This window comes from Chiloscyllium plagiosum, chromosome 2 (assembly GCF_004010195.1).
Source record: "Chiloscyllium plagiosum isolate BGI_BamShark_2017 chromosome 2, ASM401019v2, whole genome shotgun sequence".
Taxonomy (NCBI): domain Eukaryota; kingdom Metazoa; phylum Chordata; class Chondrichthyes; order Orectolobiformes; family Hemiscylliidae; genus Chiloscyllium; species Chiloscyllium plagiosum.
Genome location: NC_057711.1, coordinates 26,404,429 through 26,422,268, shown reverse-complemented (window position 1 = coordinate 26,422,268; position 17,840 = coordinate 26,404,429). Strand labels below are relative to the sequence as shown.

Sequence of the window (17,840 nt, the reverse complement as noted above, 5' to 3'; positions counted from 1 at the left end):
TATCTCTCCACTCTTCAGGCTCACTGCCTTTATTCCTCATGAAGGGCTTTTGCCCGAAACGTTGATTTCGAAGCTCCTTGGATGCTGCCTGAACTGCTGTGCTCTTCCAGCACCACTGATCCAGAATCTGGTTTCCAGCATCTGCAGTCATTGTTTTTACCTAGTAAATGTTGGCCCAGCCAGTGCCGCCCGAGGGTAAAAAAAATGGTTTGAGCAGTTGCCATTTCAGTGACTCCAGTTTGGTCCACAAATAGGAAGAAGAAGTTGAAGCAAGTGGGACAGAGGGTATGCACAGGTTGTTGGTGAGGCCAGTCTGGCAGTCCCCAGCATGGATGTGGGCTTATATGTCCGTGTTGAGCACAGGGAGTCCCGAAATAATTGACCCCTCTTGCTCTGGCACCTCCTGCTGAGTAAAAGCTCAGTAGTCACCAATTTGGTGTGCGCCTTTCCCCATTGTGGGTACAATAATATGGGACTGGATGAAGCAATGGACTGACTATTAATTGGCTACTTAAAGACTTCAGTAGACCCCAATCTGAGTGATTTGTACAGTGGCTTCACCGTGCCTTCACTCCATTGGCATTGTGAGTGTACCTATACCAAACGTAATGCAGTAGTTCCAGTGGCTAATTTTCACCACTGTCTCAGGGACAACTAGAGATATGCAATAGATGCTGTCCTAATCTGCAATGCCCATATCCCTCAAACAAAAATAAAAAGTAGAGGTAGATGGAAAGGCAGGAGACAGGCCAGATGCTGCACGCCTCCTCATCCATCTCCAACCCTTCGTACTAGCAGAGAGGTCTAAAGTCCAGCTGAAGGTTACAGCCTTTCTTATTGCAAATACTGCTGCTATTTCATGACCAGATGCTGCTACTTAATGGTGTCGGATCTTCCTAAATTAACTAACTTGACTTAAAAGTAAAGACTAAGACCCAAACTTAAAGTCAAATTCTCACATATATGTAAGAAGGCTGACTGCAGGAAGTAAACTCAATGTTTTTTAAGAACAAAATCGAAAATTATCCTATTGTTTGACTGGCTTTTTTATGTATGCTTTAGGGATGCTTTGAAACAGCTTTTGAAGAGTTTAACAAAATTAAAGACACAGACTTTCAAGCTCTGTATCAGCTTGGTGTGATGTATTATGATGGCTTAGGTACTAAGGAGAATCCTGTGAGTAAATAAACTACTGTTACTATCTGATGTGTTTCAATACCATATTTTTGTGTGCCAGTCATATTACAAATAGAGTAAATTGGAGAGTCACTCCCCTATTCAGTGAACATTCAAACATGAAATGGGATCCATGGACCATTTGTCCCAACAAGCTTGCTCTGCCATTCAATAAGAACAAGGCTGATCTGTTTGCATTTCAAAGTCCATATTCCCATTTATACCTGATAACCCTCAGTTGCCCTGCCAACTCTTGTCTTTAAAAATGATGCCTCTTCCACAACTTTCCGAGACAGAGTGTTCCAAAGTTTCTCAACCCTCAGAGAGAAAATAATTCTCATAGTCCTGATGAGGCAAACCTAACTTTGAAACAATGTGCTCTGATTCGGCAATAACCTAAAACAGGAAGCATCCTTTTTATGTTCACCTTGGTAAGACCATTCAGGATCTTATACACTCCAGCTAAATTACCCTTCACTCTTCTAACCCCAGTAGAATAAAGCCTAGCTTGACCAATTTATTCTCCTTTAGACAATTCTGTCATTCCAGGTATCGAGCTAGGAAACCTCCTCTGAACTGCCTCCATTGTAATTACATCATTCCTTAGATAAGGAGATCGAACTGTACACAGCTTTCGAGATGTGGTCTCACCAATGCCCGACATAACTGAAGGAAAACATCCTTAGTTTGATGTTTAATTCCTCTCATAATAAAGGATTGCATCCAATTAGCCTTCATGCTGTATCTGCATACCAACATTTTTGTGACTCATGTACTTGAACATCCATACTTCTTTGCACCTTGGAATTCCATAGCTGCTGTCTGTTTAGGTAATATTCTGCTTTTTTGTTCTCCCTGCAAAAGAAAACAACTTCACATTTTCCCACGTTACATTACTCCATCTGCAAGTCTTTTTCTTCTTCACAACATACTTTCCTACCAATTTAGCTACCATGCCTTCACTCCCCTCGTCTAAGTCATTTATATGAACTGTAAAACATTGAGGCCTCTGCAGGACTGCATTTGTCCAAGTCAGCCAATCTTTTATCCATGTTAGCCCTTACTCCATATTCTTGCACTTTCTACAATAGTATTTTGCCTTCTGGAAATCCATTACTTCAACAGGCTTCCGCTTATCCAAAGTGCATGGAGTTCAAAGAACTCCAAAAATTGAAAATTACAATTTCATTTTCAAAGACCTTGCTGACTGTTCCCAATTATCTTGAGTTCTTCTCTCAGCATGCAGCTTTAATCTCTAATTCTCACACCTCTACAACACAAGTCAGCCTTATAGTTTCTTGTTTACTGTGATCCTTCTTGAATAAAGGCACCAAATTTGCTACTTTCTAGTTTAATGGAAGTTTCCTAAATCTTGGGAATTTTGGAAAGGTAACACTTCCGAAGTGCAGACAGTTCTTTACAAAGAGTACTGTGCATTAGTCATATCTGACCACTACAGTCACTTCTGTGATCCATATCCCATCAGTAGCGGGGAAGATGTTGAAAGGTATTCTGAGAGACAGGATCTAAATGCATTTGGAAAGGCAAGGAGCGATAGGGATAGGCAGCATAGTTTTATGCACGGGAAATAGTGTCACACAAATGTGATTGAGTTTTTGAAGAGGTGACCAAGAATAGAGATGAACGTTGCCTACCTGGACTTTAGCAAGGTCATTGACAAGGTTCTGCATGGTAGACTGCTTATTAGAGTTCGATCACGCGGGATCCAAGGAGAGCTAGCCAATTGGATACAAAATTGGCTTGACAGTAGGAGACAGTGGGTGGTGGCAGACGGCTATTGTCCAGACTGGAAGCCTGTGACCAGTGGTGTGCCACAGTGCTGGGTCCACTATTGTCATCATTTATCTAAATGGTTTGGATGGCAATATAGGAGGCACGATTAGTCAGTTTATGGATGACACTAAAATTGGTGGTATAGTAGATAGTGAAGAAGGTTATCTGAGATTACAATAGGACCTTGATCAACTGGGCTAGTGGGCCAAGGAATGGCAGATGGAGTTAATTCAGATAAATATGAGGTGCTGCATTTTGGTAAGACAAACCAGGGCAGGACATACACATTTAGTGGTAGGGCCTTGGGAAGTGTTGATGAACACAAAGATCATAAGACACAGGAGCAGAAATTAGACCATTCAGCCCGTCAAGTCTGCTCTGCCATTCAATCATGGCTGATAAGTTTCTCATCCCCATTCTCCCACTTTCTCCCCATAACCCTTGATCCCCTTGACAATCAAGAACTATCTATCTCAAACTTAAATACACTCAGTGACCTGGCCTCCACAGCCTTCTGTGGCAGTGAATTCCATAGATTCGCCACTCCGTGGCTGAAGTTTCTTCTACTCTGTTCTAAAAGGTCTTCCCTTCACTGTAGGGCTGTGCCCTCGGGTCCTAGTCTCTCCTACCCTTAGAAACAACTTACCAGCATCTACTCTGTCCAAGCCATTCAGTATTCTGTACAGATCCCCCCCTCATTCTTCTAAACTCCATCGAGTATAAACTTCAAACATTCCTCATATGTTAAGCTTTTTATTCCTGGGACCAATTTCGCGAACCACCTCTGGATGCACTCCAGGGCCACTACATCCTTCCTGAGATGTGGGACCAAAATCTGCGCACAATACTCCAGAACCTTATAGAACCTCAGAAGTACATTCTTTTTTTATATTCAAGTCCTCTCAAACTAAATTGCATTTGCCTTCCTAACTACTGACACATCCTGCGAGTTTACCTTGAGAGAATCCTGGATAAGAACTCCTAAGTCTCTTTCCACTTTAGACTCCTGAATTTTCTCCCCATTTCGACAATAGGCCATGCCGCTATTCTTCCTACCAAGTGCATGACCTCACACTTTCCCATGTTGTGCTCCATCTGCCACTACTTTGCCCACTCTCCGAGCCTGTCCAAATCCTTCTGCAACCTCCCCACCTCCTCAAACTATCTGTCCCTCTACCTATCTTTGTATCGTCTGCAAACTTAGCCAGAATGCCTCCAATTCCTTTATCTAGATCGTTAATGTATAAAGTGAAAAGTTGTGGTCCCAACACTGAGCCTGGTGGAGCGCCACTTGTCACCAGCTACCATCCTGAGAAGAACCCGTTTATTTCCGCTCTTTGCTTTCTGCCAAACAGCCAAGCTTCTATCCATGTTAGCACCTTCCCTCTGACACAATGGGCCTTTATCTTACTCAGTAGCCTCCTATGCAGCACCTTGTCAAAGGCCTTCATGAGGTCCAGGTAGATAAAATCCATTAAGACCTATGGATGCAGGTACATAGCTCCTTGAAAGTGGTGTCACAGATAAACAGGGTGGTGAAAACATTTCGCACACTTGCCTTCATCGGTCAAATCACAGAGTACAGAAGTTGGGATTTTATGTTACAGGTGTACAGGACATTGGCAAGGCCATATGTGGAGTACTGCATACAGTTCTGGTTGTTGTGCTATGGGAAGGATGTTACTAAACTAGAAAGAATGCAAAATTGATTTCCAAGGATGTAACCAAGCCTGAAGGTTTGGGTTATAAGGAGAGGCTAGATAGGCAGGGATTTTTTTTTTTCCTGGAGCATAGGAGGCTGAAAGATAACCTTAGAGTTTTATAAAATTATTAGGGTCATAGATAAGGTGAATAGCAAAGGTCTTTTCTCCAGGTAGGGAGTCTAAATTAGAGAGCATAGGTTTAAGGTGAAAGGGACAAGATTTCAAGGGAAATTTTTTCCGCAAAGTGTGTAGTGCGCATATGGAATGAGCTGCCAGTGGATGTGGTAGGGGCAGGTACACTTACAATATTTAAAAGATATTTGGTCAGGTACATGGATTGGAAAGATTTAGAGGGATATGTGCCAAACGCAGGCAAATGGGGCTAGTTCAATTTAGGAAACCTGTTCGGCTTTGCTGAAGTGCCTGTTTCAATACAGTAAGACTCTATGACTAAGTGAATTTGGATAGTCTTTGCAATTTACTAATATGCATGCGTAACATCTGCAGGACTGCCCAAAGTTACCTCAGAAACAGGCTGAATCAGAAAACGGCCAAAATTCAGTCACACGGTTAGGAATATCTGATTCCATAATAGGTCTATTTTAGAGATATAACTTTTAATTTTCAGAATACAGATTTTAGGGTGGAGATTTAAGTGTAAAAAGTAAGAAAAATAGAAAACATGATTAAGAACCTAATAAACAACCCTGAAGTAAATGTAAATCAAACATTCTTGGATTCATTACAGTTCAGAGTCCCTACAATATGGAAACAGGCCATTCGGCTCAACAAGTCCGCACCAACTCTCCGAAGAGCATTCCAACCAGATTTCCAACCCTATTCTATCCCTGTATTTCCCACTACTAATCCATCTAATCTCTACATCACTGGACACAATGGGCCAATCTAACCTGCACATCCTTGGAATGTGGGAGGAAATCGGACCCAACCCACACAGAGATGCGGAGAATGTGCAAACTTCACACAGTAGCCTGGAGGTTTAAATTCAGCTTGGGTCCCTGGTGCTGTGAGGTAGCCATACTAACCACTGTGCCACCATGCTGCCCTGGTGCAGAATGGATGGCATCTTTTTGAGCTTTTTAATGAAGCCAGGATGTTTACCATTACTTCAGTGAAATATTTAACATTATTTCTGTAGTTTTCAGATGAAAAAAGCTAAAAGCTAGCAATTTTGGGGAAGAGGGTTGTCAAATTGCTTTAATCATTAAAAAGAATTGATACGAGTTATGGAATCAAAGTATCGTGTTTAAAGTAAAAATAATTACCATGGCTCAGTGGTCAACAGTGCTGCCTCACAGCACCAGGGACCCAGGTTCGATTCCTTGGGCAACTGTTTGTCTGGAGTTTGCACATTCTCCCCGTGTCTGTGTGGGTTTCCTCTGGGTGCTCTAGATTCCCTCCACAGTTCAAAGATGTGCAGTTGAGGTGGATTATTCATACTAAATTGCCCATAGTGTCCAGGGATGTGCAGGTTATTGGAATAGTGGGTCTGGGTGGGATATTCTTCAGAGGGCTGGTGTGCACTCGATGGGCCGAATGGCCTGCTTCTACACTGTGGGGATTCTGTGATTCTAATTCATTTACTTTTGTTTGAATGTTCCAAATTTGTCCCATTGTCATGGAGAAGGATTGTGGGAGCTGCAGGGTTCCTTTGTTTAATTTATCTGGGTGTTTCTCACAGAAGGCCAGTGCAGATTTTATCTGTCAGAGATCATGGAGGAGGAAGAGATGATAAGATTTGCCTAGCTTGGAGTAAGAGGAAAAATATCTAACATACGATTTGGATGTGAACATAGGAGGTGGAGTGAGTAAGTTTGCAGATGACACCAAAATTGGAGGTGTAGTTGACAGCGAAGTTTACCTCAAAGTACAATGGGATCTTGATCAAATTGGGCCAATGGACGGAGGAGTGAAAGATGCAGTTTGATATAGATAAATGGGAGGTGCTGCATTTTGGAAAAGCAAATCTGAGTAGGACTTGTACACTTAATGGTAAGGTCCTTAGGAGTGTTGCTGGACAAAGAGACCTTGGAATGCAGGTTCATAAGTTCCTTGAAAGTAGAGTTGCAGGTAGTAGGATAGTGAAGGCGGTGTTTGGTATACTTTCCTTTTTTGGTTAGTGTATTGAGTATAGGATTTGGGAGGTCATGTTGCGGCTGTACAGGACGTTGGTTAGGCCACTTTTGGAATACTGTGTGCAATTCTGGTCTCCTTCCTTTTGGAAGGATGTTGTGAAACTCAAAAGGGTTCAGAAAAGATTTACAAGGATGTTGCCAGGGTTGGAGGATTTGAACTATAGAGAGAGGCTGAATAGATTAGATTCCCTACAGTATGGAAACAGGCCCTTCAGCCCAACAAGTCCACACCAATCCTTCAAAAAGTAACCCACCTGGACCCATTCCCCTATCCCTACATTTAGCCCTGACTAATATACATAACACTGTGGACAATTTAACGTGGCCAATTCACCTGGCCTGCACATCTTTGGATTGTGGGAGGAAACCAGACCACCCAGAGGAAACCCGCACAGACATGGGCAGTACGTGCAAACTCCACACAGTCACCCAAGGCAGGAATCATTAATCCCTGATGCAGACACCGCTTACAAATATGCCCAGATTCTAGGAGGAGAGAACATTAATCACATCCTCAACCGGCGTTCATCCGTCAAGAAGTTAGTGGAGTTCCACAGATTGCCATCACTTCTCCTTTTACCGACCCTCCCGTGGTATTAGAGGTGATGAATGAAACACACTCCTACCTAGGAACTGATGTTTCCCAGCTGAAGGTTACAAAACTGGAGATCAGTGCCTGGTCAAAAGAAATGACTGAACTATTTTTGTCCATGTAGGAATTGTGTTTAGAATCCAACCACTTCTGCATGGTTTTCACCACCATGATCTCAGATATCTTCAATTATGGTGATTCTATTTTAAAGAAATCAAATATCAAGTAAAGGCAAAGCTGCTCAACAGGAGATGGTTCCAGACCAATGACTGCCCTACCCTGCAGATCAGAGCTTAAGACGTAGAGCATGGATTTGGTTCTTAAATGCATACGATAACTTTGATTTTAAAATTAGCATGTAGAAAACTGAAAGATTGCACCAATCTGCTATTGAAAAGTACCTTGAACCCAAGATTGCAGTCCATGACCACAACTTGTCAGCAGTGCATATGACATGACTCATGGGAATTTGTCTATGTATTGTAACCTAATGGCATGGACACAGAATTAACATCTTGCAAACTTTTCCTGCACTCAGGATCAATTTAAAGAGACCCCAGAGCAGATGCCATAGGAATCTATGTCATAAGAATGAAAATATAAAAGAGCAGAAGAATTACCCCAGAATTCTCGCTATCACTAAAACCAAAGTACTATGATTTGTCAAAAACAAAATGCTGGAAGTGCCCCAGATTAAACAGTTCTGATGAAAGACCTTGAAACATTAAATAAGTTCCTTCTCTAGTGACTACCTGAATATTTCCTTTTATTTCACTCCCACTTTCGCACAGAGTAGCAGTGGTGGAAATCTGACACCAAGTTATTTGCTAAGTTAGGAAATTTGCTTTGGAGATGAATTCAAGAAAGAGAATAAAGATTACCTCCCTCTCTAGAAGAAATAGGTTGCAATTCCGATATTTTTATATATTATAAATTCTGTATTGCAATGGTAACTTTGAAGATATGTTTATGTTCACACAGTGTAGGCAAATCCACAGGACAAAACATAATAACCTACAAACATTCATTCCCTCCACCGCTGAAGCACAGTAGCAGCAGCTTGTGCCATCTACAAGACTCATTGTATAAATTCATAAAGACTCCTTCCACAATAACATTAAATAGACTAAATAGGCTGCAGCGGTTCAAGAAAGCAGTTCACCAGCATGTTGGAGAGCAACTGGCAATGTACAATAAATGCTGGCCCAGCAAGTGAAGCCCACAACCCATGAAGGATTTTTAAAAAATTAATTGAATTAATATAAATTGGACATTTTGAAATTGAGTCATTAAACTCTGTTACTGTCTTTACTTATGCTGCCAGACCTGCTGAGTTTCTCCAACAGCAGAAACAATATTGAGGGAGAAACAAAACAAAAGGTTTTCAGACCTCCAATATTTTTGCTTTATTCCTTCAACCATATTTTTTCTGCCTGTGTACACCTCAGAGGTTTGTACCATAGACCCTCAAAGCCACTATGTAGAAATTGATCCAAATTCAATCTCCCTAGTTTCCAATAGAAAATGATCAGTTTTTCCAGAAGTCACTCACTTTTGTGCTATTTCCTATTTAAACAGTAGAATTCTGCAGCAGTTAAGACTGTTAAAAGCAGGCAGTGAACTCTTGATGTTACAGAAGTTGGGATCTGAAGGAGCTGATCTGGGGCTTGAAGCAAGGAAGCTGGGACAATTTCCTGCCAAGCTCAAGGTAGTCGCCAACTAAATCAAAGAATCGTCACAGTGCAAAAGTAAGCTGTTCAGCTTATTGGGTCTGCACCAGCTCTTTGAATAGATAAAACATAGAACAGTACAGCACAGAACAGGCCCTTCAGCCCACGATGTTGTGCTGACCATTGATCGTCATGTAAGGTAAACCTAATGTACGAACCCTCAAATTTCTGTGACCATATGCATGTCCAGCAGTCTCTTAAATATCCCCAACAACCTCGCTTCCATAACTGCTGCTGGCAACGCATTCCATGCACTCACAACTCTCTGCGTAAAGAACCCGCCTCTGACATCCCCTCTATACTTTCCACCAAACAGCTGAAAACTATGGCCCCTCGTGTTAACAATTTCTGCCCTGGGAAAAAGTCTCTGGCTATCAACTCTATATATGTCTCTCATTATCTTGTACACCTCAATTAGGTCCCCTCTCTTCCTTCTTTTTTTCAATGAAAAAAGTCTGAGCTCAGTCAACCTCTCTTCGTAAGATAAGCCTCCATTCCAGGCAGCAGGTAAACCTCCTCTGAACCCTCTCCAAAGCATCACATCTTTCCTATAATAGGGCAATCAGAACTGGACGCAGTATTCCAAGTGCGGTCTAACCAAAGTTTTATAGAGTTGCAACAAGATCTCATGGCTCTTAAACTCAATCCCCCTGTTAATGAAAGCCAAAACACCATATGCTTTCTTAACAACCCTGTCCACTTGGGTGGCAATTTTAAGGGATCTATGTACCTGCACACCAAGATCCCGCTGTTCCTCCACACTGCCAAGAATCCTGTCTTTAATCCTGTACTCATGCATCACTTCGCATTTATCCAGGTTGAACTCCATCTGCCACCTCTCAGCCTATCTCTGCATCCTGTCAATGTCATGCTGCAGCCTACAACAGTCCTCTATACTGTCAACGACACCTCCAACCTTTGTGTCATCTGAAAGTTTGCTAAACCATCCTTCAATCTCCTCATCCAAGTCATTAATAAAAATTACAAAGAGTAGAGGCCCTGTGGAACACCACTCACCACTGACTTCCAGGTAGAATACTTTCCTTCCACTACCACTCGCTGTCTTCTGTCGACCAGCCAATTCTGTATCCAGACAGCTAAATTTCCCTGTATCCCATTCCTCCTGACCTTCTGAACGAGTATTATAACTTAGAAACAATATTCAATATATGAAGAAGACAGGAGAATGTCACTATTTAAGTAGTCATCCAATCGCCTCTTTAATGCCGCAATTGAACTTGCCTGCATCAGACTACCACATAGTCCATGTCAGACTCTTAACTACTTGCACGTGAAAAGGTTTTTTTCGCACATCATGTTTGCTCCTGTTGCAAATTACCTTGTATCTGCACTGTCTTGTTCTCAGTTTTTTTACAAGAGGGAACAGGTTCTTACTATGTTCTCTGTTTGTCCTCTCATCATTTTGAATAGTTGTATCAGATCTCCTCTTCTGAGGAGATATAGTCCCAAATTCTTCAAATGTATCTTCTTAACTAAAGTTTATCACCCCTGAAATTATTCTTGTGAAATTTTTCTACACTCTCCAAAGTGTTCACATCCTTTCTTGTGGTTTTGGTCACCTTATTTGAGGAAGGATGCTCTTGCTGTAGAGGAAGTGCAGCAAAGGTTTACCAAGTTGATTCCGGGGCTGGCAGTGTGAGGAGAGATTGAGTGGGTTAGGATTATATTCACTGGAGTTTAGAAGAATGGGGAGGGAGCAACGACTCTCGTAGAACCTATGAAATTCTAACAAGATATGTTAGATACAGAGGAAGGATGTTCCCAATGATGGGGGAGTTCAGAATAGGTGTCGTAGTTTAAGGATAAGGGTAAACCTTTAATGACTGAGATGAGGAAAACTTTCTTCACCAGAGAGTGTGGGCCTGTGGAATTGATTACTCCAAAAAAATGGTCAAGGAAAAAGCACTGTTTTCAAGGAGGAGGTAAATATAGCTCTTGTGGCTAAAATGATCAACGGATATGGGGAAGGACAGGATTAAGGTATTGAGGTCAATGATCATCTTATAATAAACAGAGGAGCAGGGTTGAGGAATGGCCTCCCCTTGCTTCTAACATTTGTGTTTCATAAATATGCCCAGAACTGTATGTAGTACTCCAGCTGAGGTCTAACTCTTTCTTTATACAAGTTCAACATAACCTCCTTGTTCACAACCTCTATACCCAGGATAAATAAAGCCAGAATACTGCAGGCTTTATTTACTGCTCAATCTACCTGTGTTGTCACCTTTAACAACTTAAGTACATAAAATTCCAAGCCTTTCCGCTCCTGCACATCCATTATTTTATACTATATCTCCACAATCTACCAAAATGTATCACCTCACATTTCTCCACATTGAACTGCATCTGTCACCTAACTGTCTATTTCAAAATAATTAGTTGCTCCAAAACCAACCCTTGGGAAAGTCCACTACAAATCTTCCTCCAGTTTGAAAAGTATCCATTCACCATTACTCGTTGTTTCTTATCGTCAGCCAATATTTTATCTATGTTGCTACTGTACCATTTAGTCCATGAGCTATCTGACCAGTTGCTGTGTGGTGCTGAATTGAATACCTTTTGGAAGTCCATAAATATCACATCAACAGTTTACTCTAATCAAACTCTGTCTCTTCTCTGTTCAGAAACTCCAGCAAGTCAGTTAAACACTATATGCCCTTAAGCAATCTGTGCTGTCTCTTCCTAATTAATTTACATTTTTTTCATGTGACTATCCCCAAATAATGGTTTCAGAAGTTTCCTTACCATTAAAGGTAAATCGATCGGTCTATTTTTGCTGAGCTTATCCTCACTACCTTTTATGAACAAGGCATCAATCACATCTGCAAATCTCCAGCTTGCAGGTAGAAGACTACATAACTCTAAAACTTCCTTCTGTGGCAAGCAAAGTCAAAGGATCCCTTTTCACAAACCCTCTTGCTGTGGCTTACTTATTTACGAAAAGTATTACCATTGCTGAAACATCTTTCCTGTCTCCTGATGGGTTATTACTTTCTTTAATACAATTGACGAAAAATCATACGTATAGATAAGACCTGGAAATTACAATACCCAAGACAGCAAGTGACTTTAAACTTGCTCCTTCTCTATCTACTTAACACCCACATGGAATCAAAATTGAATACAATGATTTAAACTATGCTGCCATCACTTTGCTTTTGTCAGCAATTACTGATACAAACCAGGATACTAATTTATTTGGGAATTATCTATAAATGAAGTGTTAGCATGAAGAGCAGCTCCTCCCAAATGTTTGCACTTTCAAAATCAACAACGCAAGGAAGTTCTTTAAAAATATAGAAACTAGTTATCTTTTCTTAAGGTGCTGGATTGCCAGAGCTCAAGGGTGACATATGGCCTCTGGGTCACAATTTAGATATCGGAGGTCAGGGAAACTGAGTCCCACAGTCTGCCACGTTAGAACTTTTAATGATATCTGGAAATTCAAGCTTGTTTTTCAAAGTAAATAGTCTTTCTATTTTCTTGCAGTGTTTAATTACATTGCTTTTTATGTCAGGCTTTGGGTGTGGAATACATGAACAGAATCATAAACTCTGAAGATCCAAGAGCACAACATTTGAAATTTGTAGCATATTACAATTTGGGCAGAGCTTCTTTCGAAGGATTTGGCATCCAGCAGAGCAATGCAGAAGCGGAGAGGTTTGTGAGGGTTTTTCTTTCTTACATTATTGTGTATGTGACTCAAGAGTAACAGCACAGGCCACGATTCAAAAAGTACTTAATTGTTTATAATGTGCTTAGAGATGTTCAGTGGTGATGAAATGCACTGTATTAATGCAAGTTTTTTTTTAAAACAGTTACTGCGCATTTTTTTTTGTCTTTACAGACTATGGCTTCTTGCTGCAGATGATGGTAATCCAAAAGCTAGTGTGAAAGCCCAAACTATTCTAGGATTGTTTTACTCTAGATCTGAGTCACAGGATTTGCAAAAGGTACAAGAGAAAATATGGGGATCTCTATATTAAATGCACAGTATAATCAATATTAATATGAAACCATTTACTGTGCTTCTTACTATACAGAAAGAGCAGCCAAACAAAACTGCAGTTCCTATGGCTTATATGATGAAAAACTACTCCCACTGCTCATTCATCTTATCTCATCTCATCAAAATCTCCATTCCCCAGATAAACCTTTCATCCTATTCCCATGTCTAGAAACCTCATTCCAAATTCACTTACACATGATACTCACCCAATGTTCACCCAATACTCACCCAGTACTACCCTGCCTGGTGCGCACACATATTTGCACATACTTCGCAAACCTTTTCCTTGCTTTTTTGTCCCCCCAACACTTTCTTTTCCTATTTGAACTTCTTCCTAACCGTCCACTGTAACCATCTGCAATAACTAACTTGTCTCCTCCATTGCCTAATTTTAGCTACCATCTAATATTCAGCCCAAAGAGTGTGTTTTATTACTCAAAGATTGTGAGAAGATTTATTACTCAGTCACCACCCATACTCCTGTAGAGTCATAGGTTCATAACAAAGAAAGAGATCACCCCACCCATCGTCACAGTGTTGGCCAAGAAACAAGTCCCAAGGCCTAATCCAACTACCCAGCATTTGTTCTGTTGCCTTCCAGTATATGGCATTTGAGGTGCACATCCAGACATCTTTCAGAAGAAGAGAGATTGTCTAACTCTACAATTTTTTTTTCAGGCAGAGAGTTCTATACCACTACTACCCTCCAAATGAAAATGATTAATCTTTCTATCAATCATTTTAAGTCTATTACCTTTGTCACTGACCTCCCTGCTAAGATAAATAGGCCTTTTCAATCCGTTCTATTCAGACCACTCTCAATTTTGTATGTTTTGATCAAATTTCACCTCAGCCCCTCTGTTTTAATAAGAATTAGCCCAATGTATCCAACTTTTTCACATAGCTATAATTGCTCTGGTGCAATTTCCATAATGTGACCAGAACTTCACAAAGTTCTAATTCCACTTATCTTCATTAACATACCTAGAACTCCATTCTTTCTCTCTGCAATCTCCTTTAATGTTCAAAATCACTTCACCACTCAATCTAAACTCTTACCTTCTCTTCAATGAGGTACAGATTAAATTTAAACTTCAACATGGGACAACCTTCTTTGAATAAAATGTTCCACATAAATTTTGTGCCCAAACCTTCTGCCTCATGACACTGCTGAGAACTCAGCAACAGTGTAACTTTTCCTAGACATACGAACTAGCAGACAAGTATAAATACTTATAAAATTTATCTTTCCATCAAAATACATTTCATATTAATTGCATCCTTTGTATAAAAATATATTTATTACATTATATGCATTTCTGGTGCACAATCTTCTGCACTAATTTTCATGAATGAAGTACCCTGATCATGTGTAACACAGAATCTAAAGCATAGAAATTGGCTATTTGGTCCGTTGGGCCTATATCAACATTTATTCCCTACAATTCTAATTGCCTCATCCCACCTTAACCAAGGATAATATCCCAGAAGATAATCAGGATTAAGAACACAATGTTGAAGAAAATACAAAATCTCCCTTCCCCTCCAACTACTACATGAGTGATTTCACTGCAATAGAAAATCCCTGTCCAATGGCTGTACTGCTTTTTCAAAAAGTGAAAATTCAAAAAAGAATTACAAAGCAATACATTCAATGGAAAATATTAATGACTGTTATTAAAAATTAATCAGAACTGCAATACCTAAAACTGAATTAGATCAGATTCTCTACAGGTCCTTCGGCCCACCACATCCACACCAACCCTGCGAAGAGTAACCCACCCAGACCCATTTCCCTCTGACTAATGCACCTAACACTATGGGCAATTTAGCATGGCCAATTCACCTAACCTGCACATCTTTGGACTGTGGGAGGAAACCCATGGGGAGAATGTGCAAACTCCACACAGACAGTCGCCTGAGGCTAGAATCAAACCTGGGACCCTGGTGCTGTGAGGCAGCAGTGCTGACCACTTGAGCCACCAGGGGATTCCTGAAGAAGGGCTAATGCCCGAAACGTCGATTCTCCTGTTCCCTAGATGCTGCCTGACCTGCTGCACTTTTCCAGCAACACATTTCCATCTCTGATCTCCAGCATCTGCAGACCTCACTTTCTCCACCAGGGGATTAGTTGTTTAGATTTTAAGACTACAGTTTTTACTGCTGAGATTCATCTTGGGTTACCATAAAACTTAATAGTGCTACAACCTGGACCATATTTCATTCTAACAGTTGTGCTCTTATGTGCTTCCATTCTTTTAGGCATTCTTTTGGCATTCTGAAGCATGTGGCAATGGAAGTCTAGAGTCCCAGGGTGTGTTGGGCTTAATGTACCTCACTGGGCAAGGTATCCGTAAGGATACACAGTCTGCATGGAATTGCCTGAAGGAAGCATCAAGCAGAGGCAATGTTTATGCTCAGGGTCACCTAGTTGCTTACTTTTACAGTCGTAAGCTCTACTATAACACTGTTGATCTTGCTCAAAGGTAATAAGAATAATCAAATTAATCATTCATCAGCATAACCATACAGAAATCTAATTGTGCCTAAAGAGAAGAAAACTGACAACTAGATAGAAAAACCAATGAGCCTTTAGCAGTTCCATTTTTTTGACTAAAACAGCACAAAATATTATATAGAAAATTGAATTTATGAGTGTTCAGAATATCATAATGCATGCAGCAAGTTTGTCAAAGCTACAAACATGCAACATTGTTTGAAGTACATTTCCGTTATATAACTATTTTTTATTTTCTCTATTTTGACAGAGTAATATAATCCTGAGTTGTCCATGATAGCAACTCTGTCTGCTCGTGGCAATATACAATATATGAACACAATTTCTATTATAAAGAATGAAATTACGACACATCTGAATAGTAGTAACATGATAGGTCAGAGTCAGCATGGATTTATGAAGGGGAAATCCTGATTGACTAATCTTCTGGAATTTTTTGAGGATGTAACTCTGAAGATGGACAAGGGAGATCCAGTAGATGTAGTGTACCTGGACTTTCAGAAAGCTTTTGATAAAGTCCCACATAGGAGGTTAGTGAGCAACATTAGGGCGCATGGTATTGGGAGCAAAGTACTAACTTGGATTGAAAGTTGGTTGGCTGATAGGAAACAAAGAGTAGTGATAAACGGCTCCATTTCGGAATGGCAGGCAGTGACCAGTGGGGTACCGCAGGGATCAGTGCTGGGACCGCAGCTTTTTACAATATGTGATAATGATATAGAAGATGGTATACGTAATAACATTAGCAAATTTGCTGATGATACTAAGCTGGGTGGCAGGGTGAAATGGAGGAGGATGTTAGGAGATTACAGGGTGACCTGGACAGGTCAGGTGAGTGGTCAGATGCAGTTTAATGTGGATAAATGTATGGTTATCCACTTTGGTGGCAAGAACAGGAAGGCAGATTACTACCTAAATGTAATCAATTTAGGTAAAGGGGCAGTACAAAGAGATCTGGGTGTTCTTGTACACCAGTCAATGAAGGTAAGCATGCAGGTACAGCAGGTAGTGAAGAAGGCTAATAGCATGCTGGCCTTCATAACAAAAGGGATTGAGTACAGAAGCAAAGAAGTTCTTCCGCAGCTGTACAGGGCCCTGGTGAGACCACACCTGGAGTACTGTGTGCAGTTCTGGTCTCCAAATTTGAGGAAAGACATTCTGGCTATTGAAGGAGTGCAGCGTAGGTTCACGAGGTCAATTCTTGGAATGGCGGGACTACCTTACGCTGAAAGACTGGAGCGACTGGGCTTGTATATCCTTGAGTTTAGAAGACTGAGAGGGAATCTGATAGAGACATAAGATTATTAAAGGATTGGACACTCTGGAGGCAGGAAACAGGTTTCCGCTGATGGGTGAGTGCCGAACCAGAGGACACAGCTTAAAAATACAGGGTAGACCATTTAGGACAGAGATGAGGAGAAACTTCTTCACCCAGAGAGTGGTGGCTGTGTGGAATGCTCTTCCCCAGAGGGCAATGGAGGCCCAGTCTCTGGATTCATTTAAGAAAGAGTTGGATAGAGCTCTCAAGGATAGTGGAATCAAGGATTATGGAGATAAGGCAGGAACAGGATACTAATTAAGGATGATCAGCCATGATCATATTGAATGGTGGTGCAGGCTTGAGGGGCAGAACGGCTTACTCCTGCACCTATTGTCTAATGTATAATGAACACAATTTGGGGCATACCTGCTGCAAAGGCTCTGCCAATATTGGTCTCATGGGATTTTGCTTCACTGTGCATGTTTTATCAGGGTACTTAATGCATTTCTTGATTGTTCTTGTTAAATTCAATCTAATTATTTAATAAATGGCACAGTCACATTATGACCATGTGAGTTAGGAGCAAGATTCTGCTATTCAGCCCCTTGAGCATGCTTTGTTATTGCAAAAATGGCACAGATACAAAAAATGTCATCCTCCATCCTGAGGGACTGTCTAACGTGCTAAAATTGGCACAACCAAAACCAAGATGTACAGCCACCCTGTGCATGTAGACCCAGAATGCAATAATGAATGGAACCAGCAGCAATTTGGAATAGATATGCTTAATTGCTGTGGTGGGGGGCAAGAATTTCAATGGGGTGAAAGCAGATTTGTCCCAGATAAACTAGAATCAAAGACTGATTAAACTTAATGTATA

General features: G+C 40.8%; 1 protein-coding gene across 5 annotated transcripts in view; it reads left to right on the top strand.

Moving 5' to 3' along the window:
• LOC122557840 (LRP2 binding protein) overlaps positions 1-17,840 on the top strand; it is a 35,311-nt gene that overhangs the window by 12,723 nt on the left and 4,748 nt on the right. For 4 of the 5 annotated variants that reach the window (XM_043705968.1, XM_043705960.1, XM_043705976.1 and 1 more), the window contains 4 exons: positions 1,063-1,176; positions 12,690-12,832; positions 13,020-13,125; positions 15,444-15,667. In XM_043705968.1, the coding sequence (XP_043561903.1) occupies positions 1,063-1,176; positions 12,690-12,832; positions 13,020-13,125; positions 15,444-15,667 (587 nt within the window). Of the gene's footprint in view, positions 1-1,062; positions 1,177-12,689; positions 12,833-13,019; positions 13,126-15,443; positions 15,668-15,949; positions 16,093-17,840 lie in introns of those variants that run through there. The other variant, XM_043705986.1, reaches the window with a different exon arrangement.